The sequence below is a fragment of the Heterocephalus glaber genome, unplaced genomic scaffold (genome assembly GCF_053883595.1).
Source record: "Heterocephalus glaber isolate CG9 unplaced genomic scaffold, H.glaber_assembly_v1.0 deba00000474, whole genome shotgun sequence".
Taxonomy (NCBI): Eukaryota; Metazoa; Chordata; class Mammalia; order Rodentia; family Bathyergidae; genus Heterocephalus; species Heterocephalus glaber.
In genome coordinates, this window is record NW_028258146.1 from 3,145,625 (window position 1) to 3,158,773 (window position 13,149).

General features: G+C 43.5%; 1 protein-coding gene across 14 annotated transcripts in view; it reads right to left on the reverse strand.

Annotated features, from left to right (window-relative positions):
• Arhgap44 (Rho GTPase activating protein 44) overlaps positions 1-13,149 on the reverse strand; it is a 188,894-nt gene that overhangs the window by 13,447 nt on the left and 162,298 nt on the right. For 9 of the 14 annotated variants that reach the window (XM_087204396.1, XM_004870743.4, XM_004870736.4 and 6 more), the window contains 4 exons: positions 12,965-13,056; positions 10,934-11,114; positions 2,363-2,380; positions 1,309-1,536 (listed from right to left, as the gene is read on the reverse strand). In XM_087204396.1, the coding sequence (XP_087060522.1) occupies positions 1,309-1,536; positions 2,363-2,380; positions 10,934-11,114; positions 12,965-13,056 (519 nt within the window). The remainder of the gene's footprint in view (positions 1-1,308; positions 1,537-2,362; positions 2,381-10,933; positions 11,115-12,964; positions 13,057-13,149) is intronic. The other 5 variants (XM_004870737.4, XM_087204399.1, XM_087204398.1 and 2 more) reach the window with 2 other exon arrangements.

Genomic DNA, 13,149 nt, shown 5'->3' on the forward strand with positions numbered 1-13,149 from the left:
ATGCTGGTGTGTGTCCTAAGGGGATCTCATCTCAGCCAGTGTCCTGTCTACATGTCCACCCTGGCCGGCCTGTCTGGCCTACCCCTGTCAGGTTGTGCTTCTGCTCCAGCTTCCTCTGGCCCCTTTTGCATCTCTCAAGTGGACCTGAAGGCCAGCAGGGGCACAGCAGGATGTCCTGGTGTCTGGTCTGAGTTGGAGCCCTTAGCAGCAACCCCAGCAACCAGGGTCAGGTCCATCTCCCAAACTCTGTAATTGTGAAAAGTATCTTCTATTCATTAAAGAGGAAGAAGAAGGAAGACGAGGAGAAGGGGTAGAGGGAGGAGGAGGAGGAGAAGAAGAAAGAAGAGGAGGAAGAGGAGGAGAACAAGAAGGAGAAGAAGAAGAAGAAAATAAATAGGTTTGTAATTCCCTATTTGGGATTTGGAGTGTGTGTGGGGGAGCTGAGTTAAAAAGTTCAGCTTCACAGTCTCCACGCCTTCCTCCTGTGGCCTCCTATCCCCTGACAGAACACAGAGCAGCACTTCATTTTAATTAGCTTTTCTACTTCTCTAAATTGCTGTTTGAGAACAGATAGGAACAAGCAGCAAAAGCATTTCATGGTGCAGTTTTCAATTCCAGAGTCCCCGGGCTCTGACCATGCCCACCAGGCACAGGTTCCTTCTCTTGAACTCCTGTGTGTCCCAGTCCAGTGCTGCGATTATCTGTCTGGGATGTTTGCTCACTGGAACATGAACTCCTTAGGGGCAGTGATCAGGTCTTACTGTCTGTAGACAGAGAAAGTGCTGCTACTGTTCGCTGAACTTGCCATGAAATAAACCTGCTACCTCTCTTTTTAACTTCCCCTAAAAGAATGGGTATCAGCATGTGATGTGCTGCAAAGGTCACCAGGCCCAGTGTGACCATGTCACCTCCACTGCTTCTCTGATCTGCATTCATTTTAGCAGCAAAAATGACTGCTACAAACCCAAAAGTAGAGGAGAGAAATGCTGGAATTCTCAATTTCAAAATAGGGAAATCAGAAAGGCATAGGAAGGTGGGCATGGGGAGCTGGAGAACTTCGGATTCTTCACATTGTTTTAACAATTTGCCTGGGGATGAGATCCTTGTAAGGCCAGGATTATACGTGGTAATCAAGGGGGCTGTGGGTGACTGATTTGGTGCCAGGAAGATGCAGAAGGTGGAACATGACTGCTCAGAAGTGGGGGCAAAGTGTGGGTCCCAAGCCAAGAAGGCTCCAATGGGTGTTGCGAGCCCAGACACCCCTTGCGGCAAACCAGCCCGCCCCGGGACAGTAGGCCCGGTGCTTACCTCGTGCGCTCTGCAGCGAGCTGCAGGCCCCCGCTGGCTGGAGAAAGCGCTGGCACCGCAGCTGCGGGGCTGTCGGGGACCTGCTCAGGCAGGGGTGATGGCAGAGGCGCAGCCAGCTCGGCAGGCGGGGCAGGAGGCTGCATGGAGGGTGGGGCACAGGATGCTTTCCGGCCAGCCGAGGAGCCTCTTCGAGCCACCCAAGATGTGTCCATGACCCTCACACCCATGCTGGCGAGGGACACAAAGACACCTTTTTACAAATGTGTGACAGGTGACTGGCTCCCTTCCCCCAAAGCAGAGACATTCAAGCAGGTCCGTGTTAGAAGAGCAGCGCAGGCTTAGCATCCTTCTGGGCCAGGGAAGCAATGTGCAGCGGGTGGGCAGGGAATGGCCAGCAACTCTCCCAGTGCCCAGCCTGCTGGGGCTGGCTAAGACACAGCCCCTGCAGCCCAGGCTTGGCAAGAGCAGTGCTCCCACTGTGGCAAGGCTGCAGCAGGATGAACGCAGCAGCTTGGGACTCCCCAAGCTGCGCTTCCACCCTCTGCCAAAGCCAGCTGGCCCTAGGACAAAGAGCTGCCAGGCTCCTTGGGTGCAAAATCCAATCTGTTCTCAGAGCAGAACGTGGCCTACCTAGGGAGCAGGGGACACTTGCTCCTCCCAAGTGCAAGATTGAGGGGGGCGGGGCAATGGCATCAAACTAGAACACTGAACCAACCGCAGGAGACATCTAAATACAAATCCTCCTCATTTTTTTGTAACGTTGGGTCCACTCCCAGCTCCACCACTGCTGGGGCACCCTGTCCAAGTCACAACCTCTGCAGGGCCTGCAGGGTCTGCAGGCCACACCTGCTTGTCTGCATAACAAGGAAGGGGCTGCTCATGACTACAGTCCCTCCAGGCTCTGAGCTTAGTTTAATGATAGGCACACAGCTTCAAATAAGTCGGCCAAGCAACCAAACATGGCACATTCACCCTCTCACAGAACTCACTAAGACATAGCTTGCTTAGTTTAGAAGATTGAACGTGGCCTTTTAGCTACTAGAGGATACTGTACCTTTGGATTTTCCTAAGGCTGCAGGGACAGAAACATACAGATATTAGTGTCAACAAATCTATGTCTTCCTTTGGACATAAAGGTTGTCTTTTTGTAGGATTGTCTTGCCATGGTCAGAGTCCTAGGGCAGGCTTTTTTTTTTTGGCCATGAAAGGATTACAATTTAGTTGGTAGGGTTTTCTTGTGCCATGAAATTATTATAATTTAGTTAGTTAAACTGACTTTTTTATTCATACAGGTAAAAATCATGCAGGTGAATGAAGGGAGCACTGAAGAGTTGACACTGCTGTGTGGTGCAGAGAGGGAGTCATAAGGGAGATAGGTAGAAGTAGCCCCCTGCTCACATGGACTTTGAAGGTAGCTCCCTTTCCTCTGTCTAGGAGGTAACTGATCCTGTGGTCCTGAGTCAAGGGCTTTATTGACTAAAGCAAGAGCCCACATTTCTAGGGTGAAAATACATTGCGGCTAGCATTTGTCTCTAGCAGTTATATGTACTGTGGGATGGAGATATGAGATCTATTACATGCTTTTTCTCTCTTCTCAACTAAATGGTCATCCACATTGGTCAGAAGCAAAAGCCTGTTATACCATGAAGTCCTGGCCACCAAAAATGATCACACTGAACTTGCAGAGGTATGGCAAGATTAAAAATATAATAAAAGTTCAGGTACGGAGATTGGTTGTAGTGGGTGGGATTTGGGTCATTTAAGGAAACATGCCTTGGGATAGACTGGCAGAGAGGGACGCAGTGGGAGAGGATGCCAACCCAAGCACATTTCTGGAATGGGGTCAGCTTCCTGAAGCTTTTCCTCCCTAGGACTGCCAGAGAACTTTTTATGTTTAGTGCCATGATTGGTATTTCTCACCTCCTCTGGATGGCTTCAGGAAGCATCTTGGAATGGAAGAGTAGGGGAAGGGATGTCTCCTTCCACAACCCATTAGCTTTCAAAATGTCTTGGGTGTGAACATCAATAAATAAGCACCTTCTATAGGACATGCAGAAAAGCTCTTACAGGCTACCCAAAACTATGGATCAGTGTATGCTGTAGGGGATTATCAAAGTATGCTCTCTGGGCTTCAGAACTTACCAGGATAAAAAGGACAAATCTACTTCACTAGGGGAACAGAACTTGATCAATCACTTAGGTGAAATGGTTGGCAGGGGTAGCAGGCATTGAGATGTTTCCTATGGGGATCATAAAAAGAGCCCTGAAGGATGTCGGTCCTACTCTGTCTTCTCTTTCTTGCCCTGTTCTCCTGCTTAGCAAACCTTTCCCTCATGAAAGTAGGGGAGGCTGGGCCTCAGGCCAAGGCTGGTGGGAATGGCTTTGATTTCCAATGGCCACATCCAGCCTCAGTGACCTCAGACTTGAGTCCATTTGGTGACCTGGTTTAGCAAGAAAAAGAGCCAGCTTGGGCATGGTGTAATACTGGCTGAGTCCTACTAAACACCACTGACAAAATCTCAAATGAGAACTATGAGCTGAATGCACACTTTTGTCTTTGCAAAGGGGCTGCTGTGCTGTGTGAAATCACCACCATGCCAGCTGAAATGGCTTTCTTCTGGGAGGCAGCATCAAATGCTCACAATGAATGCACACCTAATATTCACTGACATTTTCAGTTACATAATCCTGACAGAGTGAGTCAATCACAAAGGTTATTACAAAAGAGCAAGTCTGATCTTAAACCTCTCTCTCCAACTTCCAGTCTTGTTCTCACATGAAACTCCCACTGTAAGGCCATCTACTATATAATACCACCAAGGGGGCCTTCAGAGCAGAGCTGATGGCATTGAATCTAATCCATGAGCTAAATAATCTCTTTTCTTTACATATTACTTGGCCTCAGGTATTTTTTTTTATAGCAACAGAAAATGAACTAAAACAGAGAAAAACACAGAGTGTATCCAAGAAGAGGGCAGCCTAGCTAAGCAAATGGTGTTGCATGGGGATGACAAGATGGAGGTTCAGAGAATGAGAATACAACCCGAGGGAGGGAATATAAAGGCTGAGTTCTGGTTTATGACCACCTGTTTAGATGATGTTAGGGTTAAGGAACAACGAAATAAATGAGAAGATCAACACAAACTCCCCATGGGATGGTTTGGATAAATATATTCCAAAGGCCCATGTGTTGAAGGTTTACTCTCTAACTTGTGGCACTATTGGAAGGTGGTGAACCATTTAAGAGGTGGGGCCTAGTGGGAGGAAGTTAGGTCATTGGAGGTGTGCCCTTAAAGGATATATTGGGATCTTGGCCCTCCTTCTTTCTCTTTTTGCTTTCTAGTCACTATGGGGTGAGCATCTTCCTCCACCACATGTTCCCATCATGATGTGCTGCCTCACTAAGGCCCAAAGGCAATGAGGCCAAGGACAATGGAATGAAACCTCTAAAACTGTAAGGCAAAATAAACTTTTCCTCTTTACAAGTTGATTTCTTAGTTATTTTCTTATAGTAACAGACAGCTAACTAACACATCCCTAAGTCTTACTGCCAATCCCAGGTCATCCAGCCAACAAAGGAGGCAGGAATAAGAAGGGCTATCTTGACTAAAAATTTCGCTGAAAAACAAACTGTGAAAGGGTACAGGGAAACCTCCTGCAATCTTCAGCTGTCTTTGACCAGTGCCTTTTGGTTTTAGTATGTTATATGCTTGTAGAATTAGCTCAACTGCTTATGGCACTTCAAAAATAGATAAAATATTAAGTACTTCAGGTGGCAATGACAAGGCTTGGTCTGGGTGGCTTATTAGTGGATGTCTGATTAGTCACTTTCCTTGTCAATGAAACATAATACCCAACACCCACAACCTAAAAGAGGGGAGGTTTATTTTGGCTCACAGTTTTAGAATTTTTAGTGCATGCTGCTAGGCCAAAACACAGAAATGGCATGGTGGAAAGGCATGCCAGAGGAAAGCTGTTCACATCAAGGTGGCCAGGAAGCAGAGAGAAAAGGCAGGTCATGCCCCCGGTGGCCAACCTTCAACCAGGCCCCACCCTCTGACAGCAAAACAGCTACAGGGATCCATAATCCAATCAACTTCCAAAAGCTCCACCTCTGAACACATGAGACTTTTGGGGAACATGGCATCTAAACCTTAAACCAAAAGTATTAGGTTGTAAACCTGAGACCTGTACATATTACTTTAAAAGGATCTTTGTAGATGTGATTAAAATAAGGATCTTGAAATAAGATTACTCTGGATTACCAGCATGGGCCTGACAGGTATCACATGCACCTAAACCATAATAGTAGAAAAGTGGGCCCTGGTATGTTGCTACCTTAAAGACATGAGGATGTTGCTAAAAATTCTTGTTCACAACTAACTCACAGAGCTAGCAAATTGCACTGGTTGACATTCAGGGCTCAGCTACAGCTGAGAGGTGGGGGCCTTGATATCTCTCCAAGGGGTTACTTGGATTTCCCTGAAGTTGTGGTAGGTAGATTCCATGAGTGAGTGTCCCTAGAGACATGGGAAAAATCTAAAAGGCTTCATTGGACTTAACCTCAGAAATCTGAGAACATTTCTTCTGCCACATCCTACTAGTCAAATCACCAAAGCCAACTTAGATTTCAAGGGAGAGCAATGAGATCCCAATACTCAACTGGAGGATAACTAAAGCATCTGCTGCTGTCTTTACCATAATGGTCCTCTCAGGTAGCTACAGTTTGGTTTTATTAGTTTTCCGTGGCTGCTATAATTAAGTACCACAAAGTTGGTGAATGAAATAAATGTATTTTGTCATATTCTGGAGCCCAGAAGTGCAGAACCAGCAACATTAAGACCAATCAAGGTGTTGGCAGGGATATATTCCCTCTGGGGACTCTAGGGAAGAAGGCTTTGTGCCTCTTCCAGCTTCTATTTGCTAGTGACATTTTTTGGCTTGTGACAATCATCTGCAATCTCTCTCTGATCCAGCTCCACATATTCTCTATAGTGTAGTAAAATCTCTGTCATTCTCATATAAGGATGCATGTAATGTGTGTAGGGCTCACCCTAATAATCCAGAGTAATCTTCTTGTCATACCCGGGGTGAGAGGGGAGGCCTTTGGAGAGCACCATGTCTCCCCAGTTCCAGAAAGTCCAAGTACAGCTACACCATCTTTGGTTCCAGAGAGTCCGAGTTCATCTGCACTGCCTCTTGTTATCAGGCACGTGGCCACCCTCTCTCTGACCCCCAAATTCTTCAAGGCAGCAACTCCTCCCTAGATGAACCCCCTGACAACCACTTCCCCTGTAAAGCCTTTGTTCTCTTTTGGTCTCTTCAGACTCAGCCCACTGGCATCTGAGTGAAATAAACAGCCCTGTTGCTCACACAAAGCCTGCTCAAGTGGTCTCTCTGCTCTCTGCACCCTCAATACACTTCTTAGTTCAAGATTCTTGCTTTAATCACACTTGCAAATATCCTTTTAAGGTAATATGTAAAGGTTAAAGGTTTATGACCTAATATCTTTGGAGGGGGGCAGATCATTCTTCTTACCACAATGATCAAAAATGTATATATGAGCTCCTGAATCTGACCTCATAATTTGCTACAGAAACTGAGCTTCCTGTATCATGAACTAAAAAGACACAAACTTGTGAGGGGAGAAAATTCCCTTATATGACATCTACGACATAAAAGCTCAAGAAAAATATGACTGCAATTGATAAGGAATTTAGCTGTTTCTATCAAATGTTATCTAGTTTATCTATCCAAACTTTTCTTCCTTTTTTAAAAAAGTAACCACCTTATTGATACATAATTCATATTTTCTTTCTTAACCTCTCCAAAAAACATCAAAAATGTGAATTTTAATTTTTTAGTGTTTCAATGGGTAGTTTGAAGACTTTAAAATGTAGTTCCTGTAATGCCAGCACTCTGGGAGGCTGAAGAAGGATCTCAAGTTCAAGGCTAGCCAGGGCAACATAGCAACTTAGTGAGACCCTGTCTCAAAATTAAAGATAAAGCCCAAATACTAGGGGACGCTATGTCCCAGTGGCATCCTTTCCATTGTTCACCATGGACACAGGAAGTTCCCCCACTCTAGGCACAGAGGGGCTAAACATGGTGAATGGCAGGACAGTGCCAAGTCTGCCATCAGGGACCTGTGGATTATGTCCTTGGAGACAGAATGGAAGGAGAAAGACTGAACAGTGGGTCCAGAGTGAGCTCTGCCCTGTCATTTCTACAAAGACCAGAAATATCCAAGAACAGCGACCATGCCTGGGGCATGAGTGGGAGTCCCTAAACAAAGCCTGGAGACCATGTCAGATTTTGCTGGCTGGAAAAGGGAGTTCTTGAGACAGGGTCAATTAGAGGTCTGACTGTAAAGGAAAAGAAGGGACAGGTGGGGGCAGAGAACATTTGGCAAGAAACTACTGAAAAAAATCTCTGAAGTGAGAACACGAAAGTTTTCCCAGCACAGAGGGAAGCAGGAGTCCTAGGACACTGGTAGAAGGTGAAGGACAGCTTGGTGTCTGGAGAATTATTTCACATTCCACTCTTCTCAAATTAAAGGAGGTAGCTGGATCCTGGGACACAGACAAAAAACTACAGCTAACTGTGCCCCAGGCACAGCCTGCAGCAAGGAGGTGGGCTCGAACAAACTGTGCTGGACATTAGAGATATCAAATTAAAATAAGACTGAGATTTTATCTTACTCCAGAAAGAATGGCTATCATAAGAAATCAGACAATAACAAATGCTGGCAAGGCTGGGGCTAGTGGAAATGTAAACTAGTACCACCTCTATGGAAATCAGCATGGCAATTTCTCAAAAATCTATATATAGAAATTCCATTTGACCCTGATATTCCTCTTTCAGTTATCCTCCCAAAAGAGTTAAAGACATCACATTACAGAGATACATGCATATCCATGTGTAGAGCAGCACAATTCATAATAGATAAATCTTGGAAGCGGCCCATATGTCCATCAACAGATGATGCATAAAGAAAATGTGGTATCTCTACATAATGGAATATCACTTGGCTCTAAAGAAGGATAAATCAGAGACATTTGTAGAAAAACGGATGGACCTTGAAAACATAATGTTAAGTGAAATAAATTAGATATACAAGCTTCGATATCGCATGGTTTCTCTCATATGAGAAATCCAGGGTACAAATCAAGTAAATAAAATAAAAGATGATAAAAAGCAACAGGGAGATAGATCTTTTGCAAACTGAAAGGGAACAAAAAGATGTAGAATGGGGGAAAGGGAGGAGGGGAAGGGGATATCCAAAGATTTAAAATGTATGATGCACATTTAACATAAGACTCAACAGATGAAAACTGCTACCCTCCCACCAAAAATCCCCCTATAACTTGTTTCTCTTTCTCATAAAGCCTGTTTAGAACTGATCACTATAAGTTCATGGTACCTTAAAAGATATACAGTTATGCATTGATTAAAGATAGGATACACTCAGAAATGTGTTATTGGGTGATTTGTTGTATGAAGAACGCAAAGCGTACTTACACAAATTAAGATAGCTATAATATCACTATGTGATAGAATATTATTGGACCACCATTGTATATGCAATCCATTATTGATCAAATGTTATCTGATACATGATTATATATTAATGTTAAGACTTAGGAAGCTCTTTGAGAGTTACCCTAAACATTTATGATCTCCACTTATTTTAATGCTGATTATACATTTTAAAATAGATGTAATATATTTTATTTCTTATAAAACAATAATTTATGTAGTATACCTCCTAGACCCTTAGAGTAGATGGTAGCAATCTCAACTTTAAATCAGAATGGCATACAGAGTAAGCACCTCATTTACACAGTTCTTTTATGGGAACTTTGTCACAGATGAGGTATCTGTTTAAAGTATCACTGTCCAAGTTTCTGAATCTGCTTGCATACTCTGGGGATCCAGGGTACTCTGAATATTCCAGTGATCCTGCAGTGATAACTCCCTCATCAAAGCCACCTGGATTGCCTTTGAGGGCGCTGGGAATCTGACTAGGTCTTGCGGAAGGATGGAGGAGCACACATTGATGCAGAAACGCCCAACATGTTATACAGAATGTGATGCATTCTCTATAACCCAGCAGGCCAGCATTTACCTTCAGGGGCATCTCCTCTGCTTAGCAACATCACAAAGGAACTTTACTACTTACAAGATTTAAAAACAAATTCCAATGTACACTCTGTTCTCTGTGTCTCTTTAATTTTGCTCCTTTTTATAGACAGAAAATATTTTTCCTTCCTTACATGAATATGTGAGTTTTCATTTGTATCTCTCCACTGGATAGAGAACAAACAATAGCACCACACACACCAACATCCCACTTTTCATCTCACATACTGATCACTGAGGAGTACAGGGACAAGCAGGGACACTGCAATTCTAAAGACCACACCACTGTTAAAGGAGACAGGCTTAGGTCTCCTATGCTAACTCTAGTCTCCAGTGCCAACTGCCTCTCTGAAGGAAGACTGAAAAGCAAGACTCCCACACCTCTACAGTGCTGAGGTGTTGACCCTTAGTTCCTAAGCTTTTCAAACACATCTTTCTGGTCGCTCAAGGATTTATCAGGGGAGGAAAATTTTAGCTGCTTATGTGAATTTCTGATAACCCCTTTGAGTGCTTTATGTTTCCATTTGTCCTGAAGCAGCAGTTGCTAAAATTTATTTTATGCTACTAATTTTTAATTCCTAACCAAAGTTTACCTAACTTGCTTGACCAACCGAGATAATCCATTCCTACTGTGAGACCTACTAATGATGCATTTAGCTGGCTGAACTTATCTAAGCCCACAGACTGTGGTTGTTATAGCTGAGCTGGTACTTACTATGAGTCATCAGGGGTTGTTATGAAACCTGTTTATGCCCATTTTACTCGTTATGAAAATTGTGTTATGTAGTTAAATATTATGTAAACTGATTTAATATGAGTGTAGAGAATAGTTCCCACGCACACTCACATGCTAAGTTAGAGGCATTTATGAGGCGCGTAACTGCATCAAAGTAGGTATAACAGTCAAAAAAAAAAGAGGAACAACATCTTTAAAAAAATCTTGGAAAAATTTTATACTTGGACTACATCAAGGTTTAGTATTTTTTTCCATTTTAAAGCCATTGAAAATGGGAATATTAAATAATTCATTAAAGATATTGCTTATGTGTGGATGCTTCTGAACAATGCAAATGAACATTCCCTAATCAAAATAAAGTCATTAACATTCAAGAATATATATATTTATATACTCTACCACAGAGCTACACCTTATAGCTCCACTTTTACACATTTTGAGTGAAAATAAAGTGCTTATGTATTTTTATTAATTCGCCTCATTGATTTTTACTTCTTTGGATGGGAACTAACCGTTTCTGATCACAACTGTGTCACTAAGAATGCAGTATTTACCTCAGACTCAAAAGAAGTAAGCCAAAGACACTCATCTCAGACAGGGCAGATGAAAACATCAAAATGAGGTCATGACTTCACTGCTACCAAGTCACCCAAACTGCAGACAGTAAGTGGAGCCTTCCTGCCAATCTTACCACCTCCCTGTAGCTTTCCCAATCCCCAACACTGAAAAAGGGATACTAGCTCATACCCATCCTTTTTGTAAAACTCCAGCATCATATTATCCGTGGCGACGCTGAGAGGCCGACGGGCCTGCTCGGGCTGGCGCCGGTCAGCAGGGTCCATGTCTGGGGAGGGCATCGAGCTGTAGTTGGCATTATGGTTCACGTGTACTGGACTCCCATAATTGCCTGTAATGTTGAACTCTATCTCTGCAGGGAAGAAAGAATCAACACACACCATCTCTTGGTATATCACACTTTCCTGGAATGGAGAGAGATTCTTCTTCACACTTCACCCCTGGAAAAATCCACCCTCCAGTTCTATACTAAGGTATTAGTAGGAATTCATCCCATTAGTATAATTCATCTTACTAATAGGACAAAGAAGAGAAGATATGTGGTAATCTAGATTGGCACTTAACACATTCATGATAGAGCTGTAATTTTTATGTCTCGCTACTGAGCAGCTTGAACCAGCAGTGATACACGTATGGCTGTCCCATTGGAAGGCTTGTACCACCTAATGGGACAGTCCTGTGTCACCCAGTAGGACAGTCATGCATGTACCACTGGTGGTTCAAGCTACTGGGAACGTGTTAATGTCCATTTGTGATTTTAAAGACCTAAAACTTAATGAAACAAGAACAGAAGGATACTTTCTGAAAAAGACAAAATCATCTCTTTTGAACTTCATGCTTCTAAGTGGTTTTTTTTTTGGTACCGGGCATCAAACTCAGGACCTTGAGCTTGCGAGGCAGGTGGCAGAACCACTGAGCTAAATCCCCAACCCAGAACTTCATGTTTCTAGACCTAATTCAGTCAGGAAAACAGCAATACTGCTGAAAGAAAACACTGTGGTCATTGTTAGTTAACATTATTTGAGCAGTTCTAGCCAATGGAATTAGTCATGAAAGTATAGTAGGAGTCAATATTAATGTTTGTGAATGATAACATTATCTTATTGTAAAAACAAAGAAAACCAATCAAAGAGGTTAGAAAGAGTAAGAGAGTTTGCTAAGGTGTCTGTTGGTTCACAGATAGATACATCCTTTCCCAGCAATGAGAATGGATTAGTTCCGTATAACTCTGCCTGTCTATCCACAACAGTAATGAATTAGCTCATCCATAGGACCCACAGAATTACTGCCTTCCACTCTGTGTCGTTTGTTGCTTTATCTTGATCTAAATTTATCTGACTTTGTGTCATAATAGAACTCTTAGGAGATCAGCAACTCACAGTTAAAATGGAGTGAAAGAAAGACAATTAAACTTCTTTGATGTCAGTCAGCACTGATTGGTCACAGAATTATTACCATTTTGTTCTCACAGGAGTGAGTGGTTGTAGTTGCACAGCTGAAAGCTGCCACTTAATGTTTATTACACGTAAGGTACAGTATCGATTTTCATGGAGAGGGCAAACACCAAATTTACTGTAACAACTGCTATCTCTTTAAAATTGTCACTACTGAGAGACACACTTCTGCAGTGATGTGGGCATGGCTCAGAACATCTCTGAAACCCCCTCAGAAGAAGCTGCCTTGAGAGCCCAGTTTTGAGCCAGGCTGAAAACAGCATCTCACTGCCTTGAGTCTCACCTATATGTACCGAAAGGCAGTGTAAAGGGCATAGGTTAGGGCACCAAAACAACAACAACCAAGATTAACAACCATGATTTGTGAGACCTGAATGAGTATCTGCATGTACCTCACATTCAGTATCCCTCTGCATCTATGAAGTGAAACTTTGGAGCAGAACTTTCTCTCCTTTCTGTATCAGCTTTCCATGGACTTGAAGAAACCATGATATGGACATTAGACCAGTACAATTCACAGACCTAAAAGAACTTCCCTCGGGCAGGGATGAGAGAGAAGGAAGCTTCCAGGACTCTAATACATGGTTGCATTTATGGGTATGTCTATTTGTGTGTGTAGGAAGATTAACAATGAACCCAATAGAAGCCTGGGGGAGTGGTACAAGGTTTCAAAAGCTCCGAACTCACAGCAGTCTTCCTGCTCCTGCCTCTGCCCCCTCTCCACCACCACCAGGTTGCTACCACGTACCCCCAGGGAAGAACCAGTCCGCATGCTGGATGATGGGCTCAATGATCCCGACAATCTGCAGCGAAACTGTGGTCATCATCTCGGTGATGTTCCTGCAAGGATGGAGCAGGGGGATGGGGTGTGGGGTTTACCAGCCAAGGAAGAGTGAGAAACCTCTGGCCACCCAGACTGTGAAGAGGCCATGG